Source organism: Ranitomeya variabilis, chromosome 4, assembly GCF_051348905.1.
Source record: "Ranitomeya variabilis isolate aRanVar5 chromosome 4, aRanVar5.hap1, whole genome shotgun sequence".
In the NCBI taxonomy this organism is placed as follows: Eukaryota; Metazoa; Chordata; class Amphibia; order Anura; family Dendrobatidae; genus Ranitomeya; species Ranitomeya variabilis.
The window spans coordinates 750,898,867-750,918,296 of NC_135235.1; the positions used below are offsets into that span (position 1 = coordinate 750,898,867).

Below are 19,430 nucleotides of genomic sequence, written 5' to 3' on the forward strand. Positions count from 1 at the left end.
AGAGCAACCCCGCGAGTATGACGATCTGACCATTGTGTTTTCATAAAGACGTGCCATGTGAACACGGCCTAGTACCGCTGCAGTTTTCCCTCCAACTTTCCCCTTGTACACGGTCAGACTTTACATGAAGGGCGGATTTGATTACATTATTATCAGACAAACAGCTGACAGTCTGATTGTATGACGATCTGACCAATATTGGAACCAGACAATCTGATTGTATGACGATCTGACCAATATTAGGACCAGACAGTCTGATTGTATGACGATCTGACCAATATCGGAACCAGGCAATCTGATTGTATGACGATCTGACCAATATCGGGACCAGACAGTCTGATTGTATGACGATCTGACCAATATCAGGACCAGACAATCTGATTGTATGACGATCTGACCAATATCAGGACCAGACAATCTGATTGTATGACGATCTGACCAATATCAGGACCAGACAATCTGATTGTATGACGATCTGACCAATATCAGGACCAGACAATCTGATTGTATGATGATCTGACCAATATCGGGACCAGACAATCTGATTGTATGACGATTTGACCAATATCAGGACCAGACAATCTGATTGTATGACGATCTGACCAATATCAGGACCAGACAATCTGATTGTATGACGATCTGACCAATATCAGGACCAGACAATCTGATTGTATGACGATCTGACCAATATCAGGACCAGACAATCTGATTGTATGACGATCTGACCAATATCGGGACCAGACAGTCTGATTGTATGACGATCTGACCAATATCAGGACCAGACAATCTGATTGTATGACGATCTGACCAATATCGGGACCAGACAGTCTGATTGTATGACGATCTGACCAATATCAGGACCAGACAATCTGATTGTATGACGATCTGACCAATATCAGGACCAGACAATCTGATTGTATGACGATCTGACCAATATCGGGTCCAGACAATCTGATTGTATGACGATCTGACCAATATCAGGACCAGACAATCTGATTGTATGACGATCTGACCAATATCAGGACCAGACAATCTGATTGTATGATGATCTGACCAATATCGGGACCAGACAATCTGATTGTATGACGATCTGACCAATATCAGGACCAGACAATCTGATTGTATGACGATCTGACCAATATCGGGACCAGACAATCTGATTTCATGACGATCTGACCAATATCGGGACCAGACAATCTGATTGTATGACGATCTGACCAATATCGGGACCAGACAATCTGATTGTATGACGATCTGACCAATATCAGGACCAGACAATCTCATTGTATGATGATCTGACCAATATCGGGACCAGACACTCTGATTGTATGACGATCTGACCAATATCAGGACCAGACAATGTGATTGTATGACGATCTGACCAATATCAGGACCAGACAATCTGATTGTATGAGGATCTGACCAATATCAGGACCAGACAATCTGATTGTATGACGATCTGACCAATATGAGGACCAGACAATCTGATTGTATGACGATCTGACCAATATCAGGACCAGACAATCTGATTGTATGACGATCTGACCAATATCAGGACCAGACAATCTGATTGTATGACGATCTGACCAATATCAGGACCAGACAATCTGATTGTATGATGATCTGACCAATATCGGGACCAGACAATCTGATTGTATGACGATCTGACCAATATCAGGACCAGACAATCTGATTGTATGACGATCTGACCAATATCGGGACCAGACAATCTGATTGCATGACGATCTGACCAATATCGGGACCAGACAATCTGATTGTATGACGATCTGACCAATATCGGGACCAGACAATCTGATTGTATGACGATCTGACCAATATCAGGACCAGACAATCTGATTGTATGATGATCTGACCAATATCGGGACCAGACACTCTGATTGTATGACGATCTGACCAATATCAGGACCAGACAATGTGATTGTATGACGATCTGACCAATATCAGGACCAGACAATCTAATTGTATGACGATCTGACCAATATCAGGACCAGACAATCTGATTGTATGACGATCTGACCAATATCAGGACCAGACAATCTGATTGTATGACGATCTGACCAATATGAGGACCAGACAATCTGATTGTATGACGATCTGACCAATATCAGGACCAGACAATCTGATTGTATGACGATCTGACCAATATCAGGACCAGACAATCTGATTGTATGACGATCTGACCAATATCAGGACCAGACAATCTGATTGTATGACGATCTGACCAATATCGGAACCATACAATCTGATTGTATGAAGATCTGACCATAATCAGGACCAGACAATGTGATTGTATGATGATCTGACCAATATCAGGACCAGACAATGTGATTGTATGACGATCTGACCAATATCAGGACCAGACAATCTGATTGTATGATGATCTGACCAATATCAGGACCAGACAATCTGATTGTATGACGATCTGACCAATATCAGGACCAGACAATGTGATTGTATGACGATCTGACCAATATCAGGACCAGACAGTGTGATTGTATGACGATCTGACCAATATCAGGACCAGACAGTCTGATTGTATGACGATCTGACCAATATCAGGACCAGACAATGTGATTGTATGATGATCTGACCAATATCAGGACCAGACAGTCTGATTGTATGACGATCTGACCAATATCAGGACCAGACAATCTGATTGTATGACGATCTGACCAATATCAGGACCAGACAATCTGATTGTATGACGATCTGACCAATATCAGGACCAGACAATGTGATTGTATGACGATCTGACCAATATCAGGACCAGACAGTCTGATTGTATGACGATCTGACCAATATCAGGACCAGACAATCTGATTGTATGACGATCTGACCAATATCAGGACCAGACAATCTGATTGTATGACGATCTGACCAATATTGGAACCAGACAATCTGATTGTATGACGATCTGACCAGTATTAGGACCAGACAATGTGATTGTATGACGATCTGACCAATATCAGGACCAGACAATGTGATTGTAGGACGATCTGACCAATATTAGGACCAGACAATCTGATTGTATGACGATCTGACTAATATCAGGACCAGACAATGTGATTGTATGACGATCTGACCAATATTAGGACCAGACAATCTGATTGTATGACGATCTGACCAATATCAGGACCAGACAATCTGATTGTATGACGATCTGACCAATATTGGAACCAGACAATCTGATTGTATGACGATCTGACCAGTATTAGGACCAGACAATGTGATTGTATGACGATCTGACCAATATCAGGACCAGACAATGTGATTGTAGGACGATCTGACCAATATTAGGACCAGACAATCTGTATGACGATCTGACCAGTATCAGGACCAGACAATGTGATTGTATGACGATCTGACCAATATCAGGACCAGACAATGTGATTGTATGACGATCTGACCAATATCAGGACCAGACAATGTGATTGTATGACGATCTGACCAATATCAGTACCAGACAATCTGATTGTATGACGATCTGACCAATATCAGGACCAGACAATCTGATTGTATGACGATCTGACCAATATCAGGACCAGACAGTCTGATTGTATGACGATCTGACCAATATCAGGACCAGACAATGTGATTGTATGACGATCTGACCAATATCAGGACCAGACAATGTGATTGTATGACGATCTGACCAATATTAGGACCAGACAATCTGATTGTATGACGATCTGACCAATATCAGGACCAGACAATGTGATTGTATGACGATCTGACCAATATTAGGACCAGACAATCTGATTGTATGACGATCTGACCAATATCAGGACCAGACAATGTGATTGTATGACGATCTGACCAATATCAGGACCAGACAATGTGATTGTATGACGATTTGACCAATATCGGGACCAATCTGATTGTATGACGATCTGACCAATATCAGGACAAGACAGTCTGATTGTATGACGATCTGACCAATATCAGGACCAGACAATCTGATTGTATGACGATCTGACTAATATCAGGACCAGACAATGTGATTGTATGACGATCTGACCAATATCAGGACCAGACAATGTGATTGTATGACGATCTGACCAATATCAGGACCAGACAGTCTGATTGTATGACGATCTGACCAATATCAGGACCAGACAATCTGATTGTATGACGATCTGACCAATATCAGGACCAGACAGTCTGATTGTATGACGATCTGACCAATATCAGGACCAGACAATCTGATTGTATGACGATCTGACCAATATCAGGACCAGACAATCTGATTGTATGACGATCTGACCAATATCAGGACCAGACAATCTGATTGTATGACGATCTGACCAATATCAGGACCAGACAGTCTGATTGTATGACGATCTGACCAATATCAGGACCAGACAGTCTGATTGTATGACGATCTGACTAATATCAGGACCAGACAATGTGATTGTATGACGATCTGACCAATATCAGGACCAGACAATCTGATTGTATGACGATCTGACCAATATCAGGACCAGACAATCTGATTGCATGACGATCTGACCAATATCAGGACCAGACAATCTGATTGTATGACGATCTGACCAATATCAGGACCAGACAGTCTGATTGTATGACGATCTGACCAATATCAGGACCAGACAATGTGATTGTATGACGATCTGACCAATATCAGGACCAGACAATCTGATTGTATGACGATCTGACCAATATCAGGACCAGACAATCTGATTGTATGACGATCTGACCAATATCAGGACCAGACAATGTGATTGTATGACGATCTGACCAATATCAGGACCAGACAATGTGATTGTATGACGATCTGACCAATATTAGGACCAGACAATCTGATTGTATGACGATCTGACCAATATCAGGACCAGACAATGTGATTGTATGACGATCTGACCAATATTAGGACCAGACAATCTGATTGTATGACGATCTGACCAATATCAGGACCAGACAATGTGATTGTATGACGATTTGACCAATATCGGGACCAATCTGATTGTATGACGATCTGACCAATATCAGGACCAGACAATCTGATTGTATGACGATCTGACCAATATCGGGACCAATCTGATTGTATGACGATCTGACCAATATCAGGACCAGACAATCTGATTGTATGACGATCTGACCAATATCAGGACCAATCTGATTGTATGACGATCTGACCAATATCGGGACCAATCTGATTGTATGACGATCTGACCAATATCAGGACCAGACAATGTGATTGTATGACGATCTGACCAATATCGGGACCAATCTGATTGTATGACGATCTGACCAATATCAGGACCAGACAATCTGATTGTATGACGATCTGACCAATATCGGGACCAATCTGATTGTATGACGATCTGACCAATATCGGGACCAATCTGATTGTATGACGATCTGACCAATATCAGGACCAGACAATGTTATTGTATGACGATCTGACCGTAATCGGGACCTGATCCGGTTGCACGATGTCGCACACCTTCTGCCGGTGATCGGACGTGCTCTGCTGTTCCCTGGACGCGGCCCCTTTCCTTGTCTTTGCCGTCTCTCGCTTTTCTTGCTGACAGTCTGGACTCTGCACTTGTAGTCGGGACACAAGAGGTTAATCTCGCGGGATCTGTACCGGCTTCTTTTGAACGGACCAATGAGCGCGCCGATGCCTCTCGAACGGACCAATCAGCGCTCAGCTCTCCCGGACATTTAAACTCGCGGCTGCCGGGACCACGTTACATTCCGGAGTGAGGAGGCGAGGTGAGAGCATGTGCGGAGGAGGGGCGCCGACTCCTGGGGCCCCGGGGCTGTCAGCGCCGGCTCCTGGGGCCCCGGGAGGTGGTGGTGGTCCGCGGCGGACGGCAGAGCTTGTATAACGGCTGGTCCCGGACGTTAGCCCTTTACCCGCTCTGGGGCCCTTGAGGACTTGGTTACAGGGGGCGCCTGATGACATCATGTCTGGGGTGATCACTGGTGCAGGGACCCCTCGATCTGGGGGGCTTCGCCCGTTACCAGTGACGATCTGTGTCCGGGACTCTGCGGCTGGGGGCCTCCTGTCCGGGCTGCCTCTCCCTGCCCCCCATGTGGTGGTAATAGAGGGCCCCCAGGAGCTGCACATCAGGGGCCCCCGATCCGCCAGTATGTCACCAGTGTTGCAGTCTTGATCTATGGGTGTCTTTGCTCACTGATAGTTGCTTGGGTTGGTCTCGTTGGGTCGGGGGTCTCATTTGTACCATCCTCACTGGTGCAGTCTCCCCTGACTGATATTGGTCCCGTTGGGTTGGTCGGTGGTCCTGTTGGGTTTGGGGTCTTGTTTGTTTCGTCCTCACCACCGCAGTCTTCCCTGACAGGTGCTGGTCTCGTTGGGTTTGGTGGTCTTGTTGGGTTGAGGGTCTCGTCTGATTCATCCTCACCACCACAGTCTCCCCTGATGGATATTTGTCTCTTTGGGTTGGTGGTCTCTTTGGGTTGGTGGTCTCGTTGGGTTGGGGGTCTCGTTTGTGTCATCCTCACCGCTGCAGTCTCCCCTGACAGATGCTGGTCCTGTTGGGTCGGGGGTTCTCGTTTATGCTGTCTCCCCTGATGGATGTTGGGTCGGTGGTCTTGTTTGTACCATCCTCACCGCCGCAGTCTTCCCTGGCAGATGCTGGTCCTGTTGGGTCGGGGGTCTCGTCTGTGCCGTTCTCACCACCGCAGTCTCCCCTGATGGATATTGGTCTTGTTGGGTTGATCTCGTTGGGTCGGTCTTGTTTGTTCCATCCTCACCGCCGCTGTCTTCCCTGACAGATGCTGGTCTCATTGGGTTGGTTGGTGGTCCTGTTGGGTCGGGGGTCACGTTTGTGCCGTCCTCACCACCGTGGTCTCTCCTGACAGGTGCGCAGTTTACTGACCCTGCTTTAACCCCGTGCTGTCGCCATGTCTAACAATGAGAATGCCGCTGCCGCCCGCCTGAACCGCTTCAAGAACAAGGGCAAGGACTCCTCGGTGAGTGGGCGCACCTGGGGTGGTGGGCTGGGGTAGTAATAGTAGTGCCGGGCTCTGACCCGTCTGCCTCCCCAGGAGATGCGGCGTCGCCGGGTGGAGGTGAATGTGGAACTCCGCAAGGCCAAGAAGGATGACCAGCTGCTGAAGAGGAGGAACGTCAGCTCCTTTCCGGATGAGCCCACGTCCCCCCTGCAGGAGAAGAGCCAGAACGGGCAGGTGAGCGCTGGCTGGGGTAGTAGTTCTCTATGGTCCTGGGGGTTGGTGGTAGTAGTTCTCTACCATGCTGAGGGTGGTAGTTCTCTACTGTCCAGGGGGTAGTAGTTCCCATCCATGCTGGGGGTAGTAGTACCCATCTTCGCTGCAGCACACTGACTCGTTCTTGCCCGCCTCCTTCTAGACCGCGGCACTGTGGACGGTGGAGGAGATCGTCCGCCTTGTGTCCGGCCCAGGCATTGACCTCCAGCTGCAGGCCACACAGGCTGCCAGGTGAGACTGACCCTGGAGTAGGGGAACCTCTTGTCAGTCCCATGAAAGGAGCTGGTTCTGGAGGGGTCACCGTTGATCTGACTTTCTGCCCCCTGTCTGCAGGAAGCTTCTATCCAGGGAGCGGGATCCCCCCATTGACCGCATCATCCAGGCTGGCCTGATCCCCACCCTGGTGTCCTTCCTGGGCCGCACCGACTGCAGCCCCATCCAGTTCGAGGCCTCGTGGGCACTGACCAACATTGCGTCTGGTAACTCTGACCAAACCAAGGCGGTGGTGGACGGCGGGGCGGTGCCGGCCTTCATCTCCCTGCTGGCCTCCCCTCACCCGCACATCAGCGAGCAGGCTGTGTGGGCCCTGGGCAACATCGCAGGTGAGCCTCTATTTCTGCATCTCAGGTGGTTGCTGCAGCGTCTCCACAGGGGAAGTAATGCATTACACCCTCCTGCAGGTGACGGCTCAGCCTACAGAGACCTGGTGATTAAGCACGGTGCGCTGGAGCCACTGTTGGCACTGCTGGCGGTCCCGGACCTGTCTACTCTGCCGGTAAGCCAGGACCTCTGGGCCTGCAGTAAGTCTTCGCACCCCCTTCTCCCGCCTGACTCCTCTTTGTCTCCAGACCGGGTACCTGCGTAACATCACCTGGACCCTGTCCAACCTGTGCCGTAACAAGAACCCCGCGCCTCCGCTGGATGCAGTGCGGCTTATTCTGCCCACCCTGCTCCGCCTGATGCTCCACGATGACCGTGAGGTCCTGGCCGACACCTGCTGGGCAGTGTCCTACCTCACCGATGGAGCTAACGACCGCATCGACGTGGTGGTGCAGACAGGGCTGGTCCCCAGGGTGGTGCAGCTGCTGGGATGCAAGGAGCTGACCATAGTGGTGAGTGCTGGCAGGTGGGCTTCTGGGGCATAAAGGGAGTCTTAGTTCCCCCAATGTAACACGTGATATCTCTCCTGCAGACCCCCTGTCTCAGGACAGTGGGGAATATAGTGACCGGCACAGACGAGCAGACCCAGATAGTCCTGGAGGCGGGCGCACTCTCCGTCTTTGCCGACCTCCTCACCCACCACAAGAACAACATCCAGAAAGAAGCCGCCTGGACCCTGTCCAACATCACAGCTGGGCGCCAGGACCAGATCCAAGAGGTGGTCAACCAGGGGCTGGTCCCCTACCTGGTGGACGTCCTCCGGAAGGTGGGTCTGGTGTAACGCCACGGGCGGCCGCTCTCCCTCCTCTGTCCCAACATAGGCCACGTCTGAGCCCAGGACCCCTTAACATGAGTTCTCTCCTTCAGGGTGACTTTAAGACCCAGAAGGAAGCGGTGTGGGCCATCACCAACTACACGAGCGGTGGCACCATGGAGCAGATCATCTACCTGGTGCAGTGTGGGGTGATGGAGCCTCTTTGCTGCCTCCTTTCCACCAAGGACAGCAAGACGGTGCTGGTCATCCTGGACGCCTTCACCAACATCTTCATGGTGAGTGCTTCCCCCTCCCCCTATGGACTACCACAGGCTCCCAGCCAGGATCCATGTAACCCCCCACTTGTCCTGCAGGCCGCAGAGAAGCTCGGGGAGACGGAGAAGCTGTGCCTCATGGTGGAGGAGTGCGGCGGCCTGGACCAGATTGAGGCCCTGCAGTCCCATGAGAATGAGCAGGTGTACCGGGCGTCCGCCACGCTCATCGAGAAATACTTCTCCACGGAGGTGAGTACGGGAGGGATCACCATGGGGATCTTAAGGGTAGATGTATCATATTAACCCATCCTTCCCTGCAGGAGGATGAGGAGGAAGCTCTGGTCCCAGAAGCCACCAGCGACGGCTACAACTTCCAGGTCCCCAGCGGCACGCACACCACCTTCAACTTCTGAGCACTTAGTGGCCCCGCCTCTGCTTGTGACGGCGCTCTCTGTACATACTGTGAATCTTCGTCTCTGTACATAGTTTTATATTTCTGTGCCCCTCCTTTATATTTGTTCTTCCTGCTGCTCCCCCAATGCCTCCGGGTGGACGGTAACTGTGACCTCCTGTGTTTTATTCCTTTCTTCTCATTTTGCCCCTCAACCTGAAATATAATAAATTGGGCTGTTATGAGGCTATCTCTGCCTGATGGTCCTGAAAGGGTTAACGGGCAATTCCAGAGTGGGATCCTGACCCCTGGGGGTGACATCTTAGGGGGCTCAACATTTAAGAAAACTTTACATTGTAACATTAAAGGTGAAAAATAAAAACATTTTGTAAAATAAAGTCTCTTCATGTTGTGTGGCTAACAATCGACAATAGTGAGTGCAGCTCTGGGGTATAATACAGGATGTAACTCAGGATCAGTAATGTATGGACAGTGACTGCACCAGCAGAATAGTGAGTGCAGCTATGAAGCATGATTGCTGATCTGGAGTTAAAATCGGGCCCCAACAGCTGACGTTGCACATCACACAGAAGCACTTATGTTGTATTTACATGCGCTGATCTCCGGCCGCTAAACGAGTGTGCAGCAATGAAGCCGTTGGACGCTTGTTTTCCGGCCTCTTTACAGCAACTGAGGAAGAATGAAGGGAACAGAACAATCACAATTAGATTAATCTTTCCCCATACAGTATCATGCTATCAGCAGCACATCTGCAGTTTACAGCGGGTGATGTGCTGCTGAGAACAAGGATTTCTGTTCCGGCATTAACAATCCAATCATAGTCCTCCATATAAAATAATGTGCCCCCTAGTCCTCCATATAGTATAATACACTCCTACATATAGTATAATGTGCACCACAGTCCTCCATACACACTGCTCAAAAAAAAAATAAAGGGAAACACTAAATTCCCACATCCTAGAGATCACTGAAATATTCCAGTTGTAAATCTTTATTCATTACGTAGTGGAATGTGTTGAGAACCATAAAACCTAAAACTGATCAACGTAAATCACAACTAATATCCCACGGAGGTCTGGAGTTGGAATGATGCTCAAAATCAAAGAGAAAAATCTAATTACCGGATGATCCAGCTTCAGTGGAAATGCCTCAAGACAAGGAAATGATGCTCAGTAGTGTGTGTGGCCTCCACGTGCCTGTATGAACTCCCTACAACGCCTGGGCATGCTCCTGATGAGGGGGCGGACGGTCTCCTGAGGGATCTCCTCCCAGACCTGGACTAAAGCATCCGCCAACTCCTGGACAGTCTGTGGTTTAACGTGACATTGATGGATGGTGCAAGACATGTCCCAGATGTGTTCAATCGGATTCAGGTCTGGGGAACGGGCGGGCCAGTCCATAGCTTCAATGCCTTCATCTTGCAGGAACTGCCGACACACTCCAGCCACATGAGGTCTGGCATTGTCCTGCATTAGGAGGAACCCATGGCAAACCGCACCAGCATATGGTCTCACAAGGAGTCTGAGGATCTCATCTCGGTACCTAATGGCAGTCAGGCTACCTCTGGCGAGAACATGGAGGTCCATACAGTAATATGGGCACCACGTCCTCCATACAGAATTATGGGAATCACATAGTCCTCCATACAGAATTATTGACACCACAAAGTCCGCCATACAGAATTATGGGCATCACATAGTCCTTCATACAGTATAATGGGCACCACATAGTGTTCCATACAATATTATGGGCACTATATAGTCCTCCATACAGAATTATTGGCACCACATATTCCTCCTTACTGAATTATGGGCACTGCATAGTCCTCCATACAGAATTGTGGGCATGACATAGTCCTCCATAAAGAATTATTGGCACCACATAGTCCTCCATACAGTATAATGGGCATCACATAGTCCACCATACAGAATTATGTTTATCACATAGTCCTCCATACAGTATAATGACCCCACATAGTCCTCCATGCAGTATTATTGTCATCACATAGTCCACCATATAGTATGAGACCACATAGTCCTTCATACAAAATTATTGGCACCACATAGTCCTCCATACTGAATTATGGGCACCACATATCCCTCCATACAAAATTCTGGGCACCACATATTCCTCCATACAAAATTATAGGCACTGCATATTGCTCCATACAGAATGTGCACCATGTAGTCCTCCATATAGTATTATGGGCACCACATATTCCTCCATACAGTAATATGGGCACCACATAGCCCTCCATACAGTATTATGGGCACCATATAGTCAAGCAAACAGTGTTATGGGCACCACATAGTCTTCCATACAGAATTATTGGCACCACATAGCCCTCCATACTGAATTATGGGCACCACATAGTCCTCCATACAGTAATACGGACATCACATAGTCCTCCATACTGTATTAAGGGAACTACATGGTCCTCCATACAGTATTATGGGAACTACATGGTCCTCCGTACAGTATAATGAGCACCACATAGTCCTCCATACATTATTATGGACATCACATAGTCCTCCATACAGTACTATGGGCAAGCACATAGTCCTCCATACAGAATTGTGGGCATCACATAGTCCACCATACAGTATTATGGGCACCATATAGTCAAGCAAACAGTGTTACGGTAACTACATAGTCGTTCATACAGTATTATTGGCATCACATAGTCATCTATAGAGTATTATGGGCATTGCATATTCCTACATACAGAATTATGGGCACCACATAGTCCTCCATACAGTATTATGGGCATCACATAGTCCTCCATTCAGTAATATGGGCACCACATAGTCCTCCATACAGTATTATGGGCATCACATAGTCCTCAATACAGAATTATGGCCACCACATAGTCCTCCATACAGTATTATGGGCACTGCATAGTCCTCCATACAGAATTATGGGCACCGCATAGTCTCTATACAGTATTATAGGCACTACATATAGTCCTCCATGCACCATACAGTATAGTGGGCCCCATTTAATGCTCCATACAGTACAATGGTCCTCATATAATGCTCCATACAGTATAATGAGCCCCATATTTTGCTCCATACAGTATAATGATGGGCCACATATAATGTTCCATACAGTACAATGGTCCCCATATAATGCTTCATACAGTATAATAGGCCCCATATAATGCTCCATACAGTATAATGGCCCCATATATTGCTCCATACAGTATCATGGCCCCATATATTTCTCCATACATAATAATGGGCCCATATATTGCTCCATACAGTATAATGGGCCCCATATACTGTTCCATATAGAATAATGGGCTCCATACAGTATAATGGGCCCCATATATTGCTTCAAATAGAATAATGAGCCTCATAAAATGCTCTATACATAATAATAGGCACTATATATTGCACCATCCAGTATAATGGGCCCCATATAATGCTCCATATAGTATGGTGGGCCCATCTGTTACGCCATACATTATAATGGTGCCAATATAACGCTCCATACAATATAACGGGCCCCATATAATGCTCCATACAGTGTATTGGGCCCTATGTAATGCTCCATACAGTATAATGGGCCCATATATTACTACATACATTATAATGGTGCCAATATAACGCTCCATACAATATAATGGGCCCCATATAATGTTCCATATAGTATAATGGGCTCCATATAGTGCACCATACAGTATAATGGGCGCCATATATTGCACCATACAGTATAATGGGTCCCATATAATGCTCCATACAGTATAAAGGCCCCATATAATGCTCCATACAGTATAATGGGCCCCATATAATGCTCCATACAGTATAATGGGCCCCATATAATGCTCCATACAGTATAATGGGCGACAAAAAAATGCTCCATACAGTATAGAATCATAGAATGGTAGAGTTGTAAGGGACCTTCTGGGTCATCTGGTCCAACCCCCTGCTCAATGCAGGATTCACTGAATCATCCCAGACAGATGTCTGTCCAGCCTCTGAAGACTTCCATTGAAGGAGAACTCGCTACCTCTCGTGGCCGCCTGTTCCACTCATTGATCACCCTGTCAAAAAGTTTTTTCTAATATCTACTCTGTGTCTCCTCTCATTCAGTTTCATCCCATTGCTTCTAGTCTTTCCTTGCGCAAATGAGAATAAAGATGATCCTTCTACAATGTGACAGCCCTTGAGATATTTGTAGACAGCTATTAAGTCTCCTCTCAGTCTTCTCTTTTGCAAGCTAAACAGTCCCCAATCCTGTAACCATTCCTCATAGGTCGTGGTTTGCAGACCGGTCACCATTCTGGTCGCTCTTCTCTGAACTTGCTCCAGTTTGTTGATGTATTTTTTAAAATGTGGTGCCCAAAACTGGACCCAGTATTCCAGATGAGGACTGACCAAAGAGGAATAGAGGGCAATAATGACTTCACGTGATCTAGACTGTATGCTTCTGTTAATACATCCCAGAATTGCATTTGCCTTTTTTTGCTGCTGCATCACACTGTTGACTCATGTTCAGTCTGTGATCTATTATTATACCCAAGTCTTTTTTCACATGTGCTGTTGCTTAGCCCTATTCCTCCCATTCTGTATATGCTTTTTTCATTTTTATTGCCCAGATGTAGTACTTTGCATTTTTCCTTGTTAAAAACCATTCTGTTAGTTGCTGCCCACTGCTCCAGTATATTTATATCTTTTTGAATCCTCTCTCTCTTCTCTAGTATTAGCTATCCCTCCTAGCTTTGTGTCATCAGCAAAATAAATCAGTGTACCCTCAATTTCTTCATCTAAATCATTGATAAAGATGTTGAACAATACAGGGCCCAGGACAGAGCCCTGTGGTACCCCACTTGAGACATTCTTCCAACTGGATGTGCAGCCATTTACGACCACTCGTTGGGTCCGATCACTAAGGCTACGTTCACATTTGCGTTGTGCGCCGCAGCGTCGGCGCCGCAGCGCACAACGCAAACAAAAACGCGGCAAAACGCACACTAAAACGCTGCGTTTTGCGCCGCATGCGTCGTTTTTGGCCGAAAGTTGGACGCAAAAAAAATGCAACTTGATGCGTTTCTTGCGTCCAACGCTTGCGGCCATGCGGCGCAAAACGCAGCACAACGCATGTCTATGCGCCCCCATGTTAAATATAGGGGCGCATGACGCATGCGGCGCCGCTGCGGCGCCCGACGCTGCGGCGCTGACCGCAAATGTGAACGTAGCCTAAGCCTGTTATGAATCCACCTAAGGCTATGTGAACATGTTCAGAATTTTTCGTGTTTTTTTCCCGTTTTTTTCAGCGGTTTTCCACTGCAAAAACGCTAAAACACTTACATTAAGCATCCTATTATTAGAATGCAATCCGCAATTTTTGTGCACATGTTGCGTTTTTTTCCTCAAAAATAAGACATCCCGGAAAAAAACGCAGTACTTTCATTAATTTTGCGGAAAATCTTCGGATTTGCCACTATATAATATAGTAGTGGAAAGCTCCGGAAAAATCCACATTAAAAAAACGCAAAAAAAACGAAAGCGGATTTCTTGCTGAAAAAGTCCGGTTTTGTTCAGGAAAATTCTGCAAAGAATCCTGAACGAGTGCACATACAGTTGTGGCCAAAAGTATTGACACCCCTGCAATTCTGTCAGATAATACTCAGTTTCTTCCTGAAAATGATTGCAAACACAAATTCTTTGGTATTATTATCTTTTTTTAATTTGTCTTAAATGAAAAAACACAAAAAGAATTGTCCTAAAGCCAAATTGGATATAATTCCACACCAAACATAAAAAAGGAGGTGGACAAAAGTATTGGCACTGTTCGAAAAATCATGCGATGCTTCTCTAATTAGTGTAATTAACAGCACCTGTAACTTACCTGTGGCACCTAACAGGTGTTGGCAATAACTAAATCACACTTGCAGCCAGCTGACATGGATTAAAGTTGACTCAACCTCTGTCCTGTGTCCTTGTGTGCACCACATTGAGCATGGAGAAAATAAAGAAGACCAAAGAACTGTCTGAGGACTTGAGAAACCAAACTGTGAGGAAGCATGAGCAATCTCAAGGCTACAAGTCCATCTCCAAAGACCTGAATGCTCCTGTGTCTACTGTGCGCAGTGTCATCACGAAGTGTAAAGCCCATGGCACTGTGGCTAACCTCCCTAGATGTGGACGGAAAAGAAAAATTGACAAGAGATTTCAACGCAAGATTGTGTGGATGTTGGATAAAGAACCTCGACTAACATCCAAACAAGTTCAAGCTGCCCTGCAGTCCGAGGGTACAGCAGTGTCAACCCGTACTATCCGTCGGCGTCTGAATGAAAAGGGACTGTATGGTAGGAGACCCAGGAAGACCCCACTTCTTACCCCGAGACATAAAAAAGCCAGGCTGGAGTTTGCCAAAACTTACCTGAAAAAGCCTAAAACGTTTTGGAAGAATGTTCTCTGGGCAGATGAGACAAAAGTAGAGCTTTTTGGGCAAAGGCATCAACATAGAGTTTACAGGAGAAAAAAAAGAGGCATTCAAAGAAAAGAACACGGTCCCTACAGTCAAACATGGCGGAGGTTCCCTGATGTTTTGGGGTTGCTTTGCTGCCTCTGGCACTGGACTGCTTGACCGTGTGCATGGCATTATGAAGTCTGAAGACTACCAACAAATTTTGCAGCATAATGTAGGGCCCAGTGTGGGAAAGCTGGGTCTCCCTCAGAGGTCTTGGGTCTTCCAGCAGGACAATGACCCAAAACACACTTCAAAAAGCACTAGAAAATGGTTTGAGAGAAAGCACTGGAGACTTCTAAGGTGGCCAGCAATGAGTCCAGACCTGAATCCCATAGAACACCTGTGGAGAGATCTAAAAAATGGCAGTTTGGAGAAGGCACCCTTCAGATATCAGGGACCTGGAGCAGTTTGCCAAAGAAGAATGGTCTAAAATTCCAGCAGAGCATTGTAAGAAACTCATTGATGGTTACCGGGGGCTGTTGGTCGCAGTTATTTTGGCTAAAGGTTGTGCAACCAAGTATTAGGCTGAGGGTGCCAATACTTTTGTCTGGCCCATTTTTGGAGTTTTGTGTGAAATGATCAATGTTTTGCTATTTGCTCCATTCTCTTTTGTGGTTTTTTCATTTAAGACAAATTAAATGAAGATAATAAGACCAAAGAATTTGTGTTTGCAATCATTTTCAGGAAGAAACTGAGTATTATCTGACAGAATTGCAGGGGTGTCAATACTTTTTGCCACAACTGTAAATATGGGGACTGTGGGGGACATACTGTATATGGGGGACATTATACTATATAAATATGGGGACTGGGGGACATACTGTATATGGGGGACATTATACTATATAAATACGGGGACTGGGGGACATAGTGTATATGGGGGACATTATACTATATAAATATGGGGACTGGGGGACATACTGTATATGGGGACATTATACTATATAAATATGGGGACTGGGGGACATACTGTATATGGGGGACATTATACTATATAAATACGGGGACTGGGGGACATAGTGTATATGGGGGACATTATACTATATAAATATGGGGACTGGGGGACATACTGTATATGGGGACATTATACTATATAAATATGGGGACTGGGGGACATACTGTATATGGGGGACATTATACTATATAAATATGGGGACTGGGGGACATACTGTATATGGGGGACATTATACTATATAAATATGGGGACTGGGGGACATACTGTATATGGGGGACATTATACTATATAAATATGGGGACTGTGGGGACATAGTGTATATGGTGGACATTATACTACATAAATATGGGGACTGGGGGACATACTGTATATGGGGGACATTATACTATATAAATATGGGGATTGTGGGGGACATTATAGAGACAAATTAAATGAAGATAATAATACCAAAGAATTTGTGATTGCAATCATTTTCAGGAAGAAACTGAGTATTATCTGACAGAATTGCAGGGGTGTCAATACTTTTGGCCACAACTGTAGCATAACAGTTGCCTTGTCCATTCCATACTTAATCATTTTTTTAATAACGATTGTGTGAGACACTTTGTCAAATGCTTTGCTGATGTCAAAATATACTATATCTACAGCATTCCCCTGATCCCTGGGCCCCATATAATGCTCCATACAGTATAATGGGCCCAAAATAATGCTCCATACAGTATAATGAGCCCCATATATTGCTCCATACAGTATAATGGGCCCCATATAATACTCCGTACAGTATAATGTGCCTCATATAATACTCCATACAGTATAATGGGCCCCATATAATGCTCCGTACAGTATAATGAGCCCCATATAATGCTCCATACAGTATAATGGGCCCAAAATAATGCTCCATACAGTATAATGAGCCCCATATATTGCTCCATACAGTATAATGGGCCCCATATAATACTCCGTAAAGTATAATGTGCCTCATATAATACTCCATACAGTATAATGGGCCCCATATAATGCTCCATACAGTATAATGAGCCCCATATAATGCTCCATACAGTATAATGAGCCCCATATAATGCTCCATACAGTATAGTGAGCCCCATATAATGCTACACACAGTATAATTGGCCGCATATAATGCTACATACCGTATAATGGGCCCCATATAATGCTCCATATGGTATAATGGGCCCCATATAATGCTACATACCGTATAATGGGCCCCATATAATGCTCCATATGGTATAATGGGCCTCATATAATGCTCCATACAATATAATGGGCCCCATATAATGCTCCATACCGTATAATAGGCGCCATATAATGCTCCATACAGTATAGTGAGCCCCATATAATGCTACATACAGTATAATGGGCCCCATATAATGCTCCATACAATATAATGGTCTCCACATAATGCTCCATGCAGTATAATGGGCGCCATTTAATGCTCCATACAGTATAATGGTCCCCATATAATGCTCCATACAGTATAGTGAGCCCCATATAATGCTACATACAGTATAATGGGCCCCATATAATGCTACATACAGTATAATGGTCCCCATATAATGCTACATACCGTATAATGGGCCCCATATAATGTTCCATACAGTATAATGGTCCACATATAATGCTCCATATGGTATAATGGGCCCTATATAATGCTCCATACAATATAATGGGCCCCATATAATGCTCCATACCATATAATGGTCCCCATATAATGCTCCATCCAGTATAATGGGTCCCATATAATGCTCCATACAATATAATGGTCTCCACATAATGCTCCATGCAGTATAATGGGCGCCATTTAATGCTCCATACAGTGTAATGGTCCCCATATAATGCTCTATACAGTATAATCGGCCCCATATAATGCTCCATACAGTATAGTTAGCCCTATATAATGCTCCATACAGTATAGTTAGCCCTATATAATGCTACATACAGTATAATGGGCCCCATCTAATGCTCCTACAGTTTAATGGACCCCATATAATACTCACCTCTCCCATTCCCCGCTGCTCTGGTCTCTTCAATCTTCGGACTCTCTGAAGAAACCTTCGGCACACAGATCTGACACTGAAAGTAAAGACGAATAGAGTGAGATTTTATTCTCAGCCGACTTAGGTGCATAACAGAAAACTCAGATCTCTGCAGTGTTCAGCAGAGGGGGAGCTGTAGTCACGTCATGGTGCCCACTGCCCTGAGACATCACAGATGAAGATGCTGAAGACTCTGGAGCTGTGGGGAATGGGGAGAGGTGAGTATTTGGGGGGAGTGCGGTGCCATTGCTGGTACCTGGCTTCCTCGACTCAATGGTCCCATAGCGTGCCATTTTTTCTGATGGCAAGTGCCCCTCCCCCGATCGTTTTGTGCCCAGGATGTGCCGGATGGGGACGCTGGCCCTAGTCATCACGGCGGGTCAGATAATGAACCCTGCAGGCGCCCACCTCTGCCTGCAATTTTAAAGGGTCCGTGCTCCTAAAAATGGTATTATATTTTTCCCTTCTACTCTCTTGTGCCCATTTGGCATTTCAAGGGTACCCCACCAGGCCATTCTGACCCTGTCCACCCCTGCCCCCCGGAATGCCACATTACTGGATACAAGGCACGACAGACAATCACTGTGATCTGAACAGAGCCGTCATT

At 46.0% G+C, this 19,430-nt stretch overlaps 1 protein-coding gene across 3 annotated transcripts; it reads left to right on the top strand.

Annotated features, from left to right (window-relative positions):
- Positions 1-5,657: 5,657 nt before the first annotated feature.
- KPNA2 (karyopherin subunit alpha 2) lies at positions 5,658-9,714 on the top strand. 3 transcript variants are annotated; one of them, XM_077254711.1, is made up of 11 exons: positions 5,658-5,757; positions 6,871-6,981; positions 7,057-7,197; positions 7,379-7,467; positions 7,570-7,838; positions 7,917-8,011; positions 8,085-8,348; positions 8,429-8,662; positions 8,764-8,946; positions 9,025-9,174; positions 9,246-9,714. In XM_077254711.1, the coding sequence occupies exons 2-11, from the start codon at positions 6,913-6,915 to the stop codon at positions 9,336-9,338; spliced, it is 1,587 nt and encodes a 528-aa protein (XP_077110826.1). In that variant the 5' UTR covers positions 5,658-5,757; positions 6,871-6,912; the 3' UTR covers positions 9,339-9,714. The 3 variants fall into 3 exon arrangements, with proteins under 3 accessions (XP_077110826.1, XP_077110825.1, XP_077110827.1); XM_077254710.1 differs by lacking the exon at positions 5,658-5,757 and adding an exon at positions 5,826-5,960; XM_077254712.1 differs by lacking the exon at positions 5,658-5,757 and adding an exon at positions 5,967-6,086.
- The last annotated feature ends 9,716 nt before the right edge of the window (positions 9,715-19,430 follow it).